This window comes from Danio rerio, chromosome 15, assembly GCF_052040795.2.
Source record: "Danio rerio strain M-AB ecotype USA chromosome 15, GRCz13ab, whole genome shotgun sequence".
NCBI lineage: Eukaryota > Metazoa > Chordata > Actinopteri > Cypriniformes > Danionidae > Danio > Danio rerio.
Window position 1 is genome coordinate 23514406 of NC_141035.1, and position 10382 is coordinate 23524787.

The following is a 10382-nucleotide window of genomic DNA, read 5'->3' on the forward strand; positions in this document are numbered from 1 at the left end:
ATTACCGTAATGATAATAATACGCGCGCACCGAAATATAAAGCGCGGCTGGCTTGACTGTGTTTTTCCGAACCGCGGCTGGCTTGACCGCAGTGCATTTATGTGTTCGTCAAAGGGCGGCGCATGAACAAAACACGTCCACTCCCAGCAAGCATTCTTTTGTTTTTAAAATAAGTCTAATAGGTGTCTATTAGACGTCTAAACAGACGTCTTAGCTAAAACAAACCAAAATTTGGGCAATCAGTGAAAATCTAATAAGAATGAGCCAAAACTAGTCATCAAATAAATAGAAATGACTACACTTATAAAGTCTGTCTATTTGACAGTTTTGGGCTATTCTTAGATGTCTCTTAGATTTTCACTGACAGCCCAAGTTTAATCTTGTTTTAGCCAAGTTGTATGTCTATTAGATGTCTATTAAACACAAAATTGTTTGCTGGGCATAAAGGAAAAATCATGCACACTTACCAGTGAAATCATCAATAAAATGAGCCACAACAGTAAGTGTAACACAGATGACGTTTATTCAAATGCACAGCACCTCAACATTAAAGAGAACGTAATCTATTTAAACTATCTAAAGATATTAAACTCTCTGATATAATATCAAACTCTCAATATTATACTTTCACTTAATTACATAACATTTGCTATTAACCATTTAATCAAGGCTATTACTAAACATCACCAATATGTGTATCACCCTTATTAAAAAACGAAAGATTTTTTTTACTTGTTAACAAAACATCAAGTGCAGTAACAAAGACATGAATTAATATCATCTGATTAAAAAGGTGTGAAGGCTCTCCATCTTCTCCATATTCAGTTAGTGTTGGATAAACATTAACATATTTAATATGCAAAGGCTGATTGCAAATCAACAGCCCTCTAAGATAATGGGTGATGATGAGTCAATAAAGACAATCTTTATGTTTGTCTCCACTTGTCACCGCAAAAACCTCTGCAAAGCACAAAAACACAAATTAAGTCATTTCATGAGAAACACTTCAGGCCTAGAGAAGGTTTGAGGCACATAATTTATGATCAAATAAGAAATCCTACAGTTGTAAGACAATAATCTACAGTTTAAATGGCAAAGATGTATATTTTACAATGTAACCTGTAACTATAAAAGAGACATTACAAGGTCTATGAACTTCAATTTTCCCATTATGTTTTCCAAATCTACCTGCTATTAAAATGACTCTGCCATATGCTGCAATCTTCTCTTTTCTTAGCGTACTTCATATTCAGCGGGATGATTGTTTCACAGGGACAGAGACTTTCTAAAGGATCATGTAAAAGTTTTGAACGTTTAAGTAATGTAAGTTTTTACAATAACAATACCTCATAATGTTGTATTTTTATTTGTTATTTAAAACATTCTGGTTAATATTACGGGCAAGTCAAAATAGGGGTTGTCAAGCATCAAAACAAAATCATAAACTAGCTTTATATTTCTTTTCCGAACTTTATAGGTCTTGTTTTATTACACTTTGTCTGAGAAAAAAAAAAAGACTTAACATTTTTACTATGATTTATAGAGCACACATACTGAAATGTTATTCAGCGTAAGAATGCATTTTTCATGAAAACAATCTTTTTAGGTATATTTGCAACAAGAATCATTTAATGACATATAATAATATATATTTAATTTATACTGCTTAATCTTAGTTTTGCCTCTATGTCAGCAAGAAGTTCTTAATCATTTAATATATAATTTGGTGCGCTCATTTACTCTTACATATGTTAGTTAACGCAACACAAACATCATAGGAAAGATTTAGACAGATGCTTGCATTGAATATGTCTTCAATAATAAAATCATTTTCTAAATTTAATCTCATCTTTGACCCATCAATGAGCAATTCCAGCGTTATGGACGTGACGTTTGCAGTAAATATTCAAAACATAAATTTACAGACAAAGGATATGTAAACATTATATTGAAACATTTGTTTATATTTTGCAAAACAACTAAACACAGAGTTATGGGAGCAGAAAAATATTAAGCTGTAAACACTTTTATATTTTAAATGAGGAATATAAACGTGTTATGGATGAAACTAAAAAAAGTTAGCGAGTTTACAGTATACATACTTTATTCATACTTACTTCAACATTCGATTAATTTAACTGCACAACCCCAAAGAAACAATACTAATCAAAAGGATAAGAGTTGGCTCCATATAGATCAAAAATTATTGATTGTATTTTACTTTACATTTTTGCATTTGTGAGGAAAAAGCTTTGTTATGGATGTGACAGATGTGAAATTGCCACTTGTGTGACTTTGGTAAATGAAATATAATAGTTTGAAAACATTTACAGAGACATGAGTCTTTAAAGTACTGTAAAATACTTGCTTACACACTACTTTAAGCAACTGCTCATATACAGTTTATCAATTAGCAGGTGTTATTAAATATCTTTAATTAAATGTTTAAATCCTAATTAATACATTTACCCAAGTACATTTACACAAGTAACAGAAGAAAAATCTCACCTTCACCACAAAAGCAGCAAGTGCTGCAAGTACAGCAACCTGTGCCATCTGACGCCACCGAGTCACATTTATTTGCTTCAAGAGAAGAACACGGGCCCAGCGTAACTTCTCAGTTGTATGGGGCGGGTAGCGCATCTGATTCACTGCCTCCATGTTCAGCTTCTTAATAAGACAGCTGCGAAGGTGACTGACCTGATCAAAACTGTATTTACCATGGTAACGACCGGTTCCACTATACCCTGTTAAAATAATACAACAAATCATTGTCTGACAGTTCTTTTCCTGAATCAGAAAGCCATGAATATGAACGATACTCACCAACCCCTCCAAAAGGCAAATCACTTAGAGTGAAATGCACCATGCAGTCATTGGCTAAGAGCGCACCGCTAGACGTCTCTGATATCATCTGTTTAATGACCTGTGAGAAAATGCAAGTTGTTAAATTGCCGTTTGAATGGAGGTGGAAATGATGTAGCGCTCTACCTTTTTACTAGAAGAGAAGACATAGAGAGCTAGTGGCTTTTCTCGATCGTTGATGAACTCAATGGCTTCTTTTAAGCCATTGACAGTGACGATAGGCAGAATTGGCCCAAAGATCTCTTCCTGCATCACTTTTGATGCTGGCTTCACATCTCTTAAAACAGTAGGAGCTAAAGTAAACAAGGGAGAAAACAACAACTCATAGTCAATCAGCACAACAGATTGACTTAACTCTTTAATTTATCTACCTAATTCTGAGTTTGTTCACATACACTGAAAAAAGTGAAACCACTGTGTCTTTCATTCAAAGTCCATTTTTATATTAGGTTAAGTAAAAAAAAAGAAAAGAAAAAAAAATTATATATATATATATATATATATATATATATATATATATATATATATATATATATATATATATATATATATATATATATATCTTTTTGGACTATAACCTGGTTTAATCAATTTGTTTTGAACATTTATTTTTATTAATATTTATACAGCAGTTCTGTCCAATTCTCGAATCTGACCAGCTAATAGCCATGCAATATTCTACAATATCAGAACTTGTACAGCCTTCTCACCCTTCTGTTTTACTACGCCCACATTTTCCTTACTATAAACACAACAGTAATCTGGTAGTGATTATGTTGCTTTGACTTTTTTCAGGGTTAATTATTGTGATCTCCTAAATGCAACAGTGAAATACTGGGTAATGTCACTAGACTGATGGTGTTTCATGCTGTTCAGCCTTATAATCCTAAAATGTGAGTAAAATCACCTGTTTTGTCATCACTTTAGACCTTACAATAGAAAATCATTCAAATACTAGCTCTAAAGTGACATTGTTGAAGTAGCAGCGACTTCTGCTGTTCTGATGTCAGCTGCAGATGTGAAGGAATGGTGGAAGAAAGTAGTTCCTCATACAAAAGGGTTTTTAGAGTCTCGCGTTTGATTTTCCTTTTTATTATGCCATCGAACTGTTGTGTTAATGCAAAATCACACTCGTAGCAGTTCGATATGTCTGTATCGCACAGCTACTCATGTGATATTGCTCATTTATAGTTTTAACCTTTAGTATTTATGTATTTCTAATGTGAGTTTTTTTGTACTTGTGTGACACTTAGAGCAATATTATAGTTTAATCTGGGTAATTTGATAAAGATTAAAAAAAAGAGTTCTCTACTCTCTATATGTTTAGTGTCTCTATAATAAACTATATCTTTACTTTGTGTCTTTTTTTTTCTTGACCACAATGAATATTTTTATTTAAATAAAATTGTATAGTTTGAACCAAAGGTAAATTATACTTCAAAAATAACTAAAACATTGAGCAGTAACAAATTATAGTCATTTTTAATTCAAAATGTTGGTTCAGGGCAACACAGTGGCTCAGTGGTTAGCACTGTCACCTCACAGCAAAAAAGGGTGCTGGTTCGAGTCCCGGCTGGGTCAGTAGGCATTACTGTGTGGAGTTTGCATGTTCTCCCCGTGTTCTAGTGAGTTTCCTCCGGGTGCTCTGGTTTCCCCCACAAGTCCAAAAACATTCGCTACAGGTGAATAAAAATATAATAAATTGGTCGTAGTGTATGTATGTGCATGTGAGAGTGTATGGATGTTTCCCAATACTGGGTTGCAGCTGGAAGGGCATCTGCTGTGTAAAACATATGTTGGATAAATTAGAGGTTCATTCCGTTGTGGCGACCCCTGATGAATAAAGAGACTAAGCCTAAGGAAATGTAATGAATGAAGATTTTGTTCAAAGCACAATTTGTTCAGTGTATGTTAGTGGGCATGACAAACCGCCTATAGGAGACAGACTCTTTCCTTTCTGTTCATGTACAGTACACATTATGTGCATTAGATAAAGCATCTGCTAAATTAATAAATGTAAATCTTTGGATACATACCAATGTAACACTCAGATTCATCACAGTCTCCTCCTATAGCCACTGTGCTACCCTCCAAAAGTGCCATTATCCTCTTAAAATGTCGTCGATTGATAATCCGTCCGTAGTCTTCAAAGGTCTTAGGGTCAATTGTATAAAATTCCTGCAAGTCAATATACAAGATGTTAGTGATATTTGTGTGCAATCAAGTATTGTTTTAATAAAGAGCAATTTAGTTGTAAATATACATTTCTCTTCAGCTGGAACAAATACAAAAAGAGTTCTGTTCATATGAACCCTAACATTTGCAAGACATGTTAAATGCAAGACATTTTAACCAATGAAAAACCGATCACAGGCACAGTGGTTGATAGAACTGAAGGATCAGCGCTTATTTTCTAGAATCGTATTACTTTTTACTTACTTTTTGCATTCGTATTATGTAGGATTTGGACAAACATAAACACTACCCTCACACATACATGCCATTGCAGGCTTTAAGAATATCAATTATGTTGCGTTGTAGCTCTGGCAGTAACATTATTTTGGTGACTTTTATTTATTTCAGAACCTAACTGGGCACATATGTGAAGTTCAATACATGTAATAAAGTAAAAAGTGTGGACATTCTTCTACCTGTTATATATTAGAATGAATTGTTGTTTTGCAGAAAAACTGCTAATGAGATATAAATAATAGGAAGAGGAGAAAAAAAATACTCTTTACGCAGAGATAGGATGCATAAATGAAGCTTTTAGAATCCAAAAACTTACTGAATACCTTCAAGACTGAGGAAAATAATTGCATGCAAATAAACCTAATCAAGACAAAAAGTCCACTGTCAAACTACATCTAAATTCCCACCTTGATGCATTTCTGGATCTCATCGATGACTCTGTCTTGGATGCTGGATTCACAGAGGATGTAATCAGGAGCAATGCAGGTCTGACCGCAGTTCAAATACTTTCCCCAAGTAATCCGACTGAGAATTTAAGAACAATGATGGACAGCATTATATTGATGAAATTGATTGATTAATATTAACATTTAACCCAAATGATCTGTGTTTATTTAGATTCAAGCTGATGATGGCAAACTCACCGGCAAGCAATTCTAATGTCACAGTTCTTGTCAATATAACAGGGGCTTTTTCCACCCAGTTCTAAAGTGACTGGTGTGAGGTGATGAGAAGCTGCTTCCATAACCAGTTTGCCCACTGTGCTGTTTCCAGTGTAGAAGATGTGGTCAAAACGCTGCTTCAGCAGCTCCTGAGTCTCTGGAACCCCTCCTGTCACCACCTGATACATCTCCTGTACACATTAAGAACTACTTTAGATTAATTAAACAGGTAAAATAATTTATAATCAGTTTCACTGAATGAATTCTTACAGAATCCAGATAGAGAGACATGAGCTCCATAACGCTGGCTGTGTGCGAGCTCACTTCTGATGGCTTCACCACTACAGCATTACCTGCAGAATTCAACATTACAGAGATTTCAGTAAATGATGATGAAGAGAATATTAGATATTAAAATCATTAATATTAAAATCATGTTTTCCACATTCAATATGACTATTTGTTTATTTATTTGAATCCCTAACCCATTCTTTCTGGGATCCAACAAGTAAATAATAAATGCTGTAATAATACAACAATGACCAAATGTTACAGTACGTCCAGGGACATTAGCTCAAAATTAGCTTTCAATGACTCTAAAAGTATAAATGAATCAAGAAAATACGAGTAACATGACAAATGTATCTGGGGGAAAAGGCACTACAACTGATCATGGAATATAGCTGAAAAAATAGGTAAAATAAAAAAAATTATATAAATAAAATTCTCATAGGTAATATAAAATACCTTTGATTAGAACAGAATTTGATAATGAATATTTAAGTTCATCTGACATTGTTCTGTGCTTTCTCTATAAGTGATATGTTATGTGTCATTACAAATGCTTGAACTTTTACACTTTCCAATCACAACTACAAAATATGGATAGTAAGACATTATTATATTTTAAATAACATATCAAATTTTATAAGCCAGATATCATTTTTGGCCACAATTACTGCTATGAAGTGCTTTTAACTAGCATTAAGACTTTTCTAAAGTTTGTCTAATAAAAAAGTTAAAATATTATAAATAAACTAAATTTGTATTAAGCATTAATTACCTAGAAGTTAGCTAATTTGCAGGTCTGTATTAAAAAAAAAAAAAATCTATATATATATATATATATATATATATATATATATATATATATATATATATATATATATACATACACACACACACACACACACACACACACACACACACACACACACACACACATATATATATATATATATATATATATATATATATATATATACACACACACACATTTTTCTTCAGTATACTAGAATATTGTCTTGAAATGGGTCGTATAAACTAATATATGATGCTATAAAGTTCACATGAACTGGAAGTTGCTGCAGACTTTTTTTGAGTATGATCAGCTATTTTCAACTCAAATGGATATTGAGTTGGGGCTGGGGTTTTATTTTTGAGCTACTCCTCTCATCATTCACACTCACCAAACTAATAGTTAATTCCAGAGTTAAAGCAAACATTTTGATTTTGATTAAATGCAAATTAGCAAAACAAACTGTTTTTTTTTTTAAGTTGACTGGAACGTTTGGATTAATTGTTCACCATATGACTAACAATGTGTGCTAGCAACATAAATATTGTAAATTTGAATGTCTTGCAGACTTTAATGACGCTTTTTGGACTTATTTCTTTAAACTTGTAGTCTCACGACTCTAACAATAATGTCAACATAAGGTAGGTTTATGCTTCACCTGCAGCAATGGCACCAACAAGGGGTTGCAGGGTAACTGCTATTGGATAGTTCCACGCCCCAATGATGAGCACAACACCAAGAGGCTCTGGCTGTAGGAACACATCGTCTGAGATGGTCAGAAGGTTTTTATTCACAGGACGAGGTGCTGCCCACTCAGCCAGTTTGCTGACAGCCAGATTGATCTCTCCCTCCAAGCCAAGGATCTCAAACAACTGTGTTGAGTTTGCGCTCTACAAAAACACAGACATTACGTTCAACCCAGTTAATCATCCAAACAGAATATGCAGAGCTGGCAATTTTGATTCACCTTATAGAGGTCTTTTCTCAGGGCATTAGTGATGTCTGCTGCTCTTTCTTTAATGAATCGACTTAGGTTTTTAAGTTGTTTGATTCTGTAGTCCAGGGATTTGGATCTTCCGGTCAAGAACGCCTTTCTGGCCTGTTGAACAGCAAGCTGCTCTCGAGACATCGTTAAGAGTCAGTCTGGTCTGTGATTCAATGAGCTGAAAGATAATAAAATAAAGGTGAAGAGTTAATCTTTATTCCTAGGGTGAGATATAAATGGAAACAAACAAAAAAAATATCAAAGTAAGTTCAGCGAGCATATTTCGCAACATGTACTTTGCCACTTTGAAGCATTGGCTTGTTTATGATTTAGCTAACATTTGCTGTTTCTATGAATTGTATAAGTTCAACGTCATCACTTTTACAAATTAATAGAGGTACTTTAGTAGTTGACTGTGATTGTCATACTTTATTCGTTTGGGAATGTTTTTCTTTACTCCAGTATTACCACTGTATACTAAACGTCTTTGTAGATCAAAAATAAAAAAATAACTTTACTTAAACTCTCTTGGTTCATATGTGGTTTAAGATAACTACAAGTAAACACAATTAGGTTTGTGTCTTTGTTTCATCTCCAAACAGAAGGTAAAATAGTACAAATAAGTAAATTAAATAAAAAAGAACCAAAATAAGAACAAAAAGGCAGAAAAATGCGAGGTAAAAATACTTTGCATTTCCTTTACATTACATTTACATGTATGTGCTGGAGATGTGATTACAACATACACTTTTCAGTGAAGTAAGAGTTCCGTAAAGTTTAGTTTAGTGGTCACACAGTAAGCTCACTTTGATTGTAATTTCTGTGCGCATAGCATTCGTAATATCTGACGACTGAAACCTTCAACCCGAACCGTATCATAAGGATAACAGTAAGGCTGTGAATTAATGTGCAATGCTGCTGATGAATATACAATTTATTTTACTCTAAACGAGAGAGGTTACCTGAACGCTGAGATATGAACATTAACCTCACATCATCTGCGTCATGCTCACTTAAAAATCTTGGGAAGATCCTTTAAACGCAAACATTTCCTCCAGCAGAGGCGCTTGGAGGATCAGAAGGCTGAATTCTCCAGTGATACAATTCACATTTGAGGGCGTTTTGTGTTTGGCTGCAGGTATATGTACTCTAAAATGTATCATCGTTTAAATACAAGCATTAAAAATAACTGTGGTGCATGAAAGAAAACTGCAACAATGACTCAATTAATTTTATAAAACTATTAAATCCCCCTCTTTACCTACTAACCACAAACGACATTGATTGGTCCTTTCAGCTATTCTGTCATGCACCGCTGAAAAACGTAACAGGTGTCACGCGATAAAACTGGTCCAGCAGCGCTTTGAACAATAGTTTACACTTGAAAATTACATTGAGAATTCTTAATAGCCTTCAATATATTTATTTCAAATGTACTGTGAAGAGTAAAATTATATCTTGAAAAGAACATTAATATATTTCTTACTCTCTCGCCTCCTTGTGACTATAGCAGGTTGCCATTCTACTTACTTTTCTTCTTCTTCTTCTTCGTGGTTTTATGGCGAGTAGCGAACCAACTTTAAAGGTGCATATCGCCACCTTCTGTGATGGAGTAACTTACTTTTCTTTCGTCACTCTTCCTCTTATTTTTTTTTGTCTTATTTCAGACGCTGCACACCATTACAGCGCCATCTACTGTTGATCTGTTACATGTAGTTTCTTACAAGAACAGTTGGGTCAATGCGGTCAATGTTTGTCAGTGTGATGTTCACAAGTTTCTATGAATATATTTGATATGATCCTCTGTTATTCTGGCCTCATGGTCAGGGAATATATTATAATTAATAATAATAATAATAATAATTATAAGCTGGGTCAGTTGATGTTTCTGTGTGGAGTTTGCATGTTCTCCCTGTGTTGGCGTGGGTTTCCTCCAAGTGCTTGTTTCCCTCACAATTTGAAAGACGTGAACAGGTGAACTGGGTAAGCTAAAATTGTCTGTAGTGTATGTGAATGAGTGTGTATGGATGTTTCCCAGTGATGGGCATCCGCTGTGTAAAACATGCTGGATAAGTTGGCGGTTCATTCTGCAGTGGCAACCCCAGCTTAATAAAGCAATTAAAAGATAATAGAATGAATAATAGAAAGAGATTGAATAATAATACACTTTATTGTATCTAGTAGCAGCTTTTTTTCTCATTAAATAACTATTGTACTTTTTATTAAGTATTTTTTTTTATTTAGAATGTCTTTTTTTATTGTTATTTTTCTGAATGTGTCTATAGAGTAATAACATTTTAATTAAATTGTAATATATTTT

At 33.7% G+C, this 10382-nt stretch overlaps 1 protein-coding gene across 5 annotated transcripts; it reads right to left on the reverse strand.

Moving 5' to 3' along the window:
• Nucleotides 1-500: 500 nt before the first annotated feature.
• Nucleotides 501-9681, reverse strand: aldh3a2a (aldehyde dehydrogenase 3 family, member A2a). 5 transcript variants are annotated; one of them, NM_212649.1, is given in 11 exon segments: nt 501-960; nt 2509-2747; nt 2827-2926; nt 2992-3158; nt 4902-5043; nt 5745-5862; nt 5982-6190; nt 6270-6352; nt 7736-7967; nt 8045-8240; nt 9025-9055. In NM_212649.1, coding segments are annotated over 10 exon segments (1467 nt in total). In that variant the 5' UTR covers nt 8207-8240; nt 9025-9055; the 3' UTR covers nt 501-945.
• Nucleotides 9682-10382: the final 701 nt, after the last annotated feature.

Coding starts and splice junctions, on each gene's coding strand:
- aldh3a2a (XM_087282446.1), bottom strand. CDS start 8,206: ATGTCTCGAGAGCAGCTTGCTGTTCAACAGGCCAGAAAGGCGTTCTTG. Junction 5,863..5,981: donor GACATTAGAATTGCTTGCCG/GTGAGTTTGCCA, acceptor TTAAATTCTCAG/TCGGATTACTTGGGGAAAGT. Junction 2,927..2,991: donor TCTTCTCTTCTAGTAAAAAG/GTAGAGCGCTAC, acceptor ATTTTCTCACAG/GTCATTAAACAGATGATATC.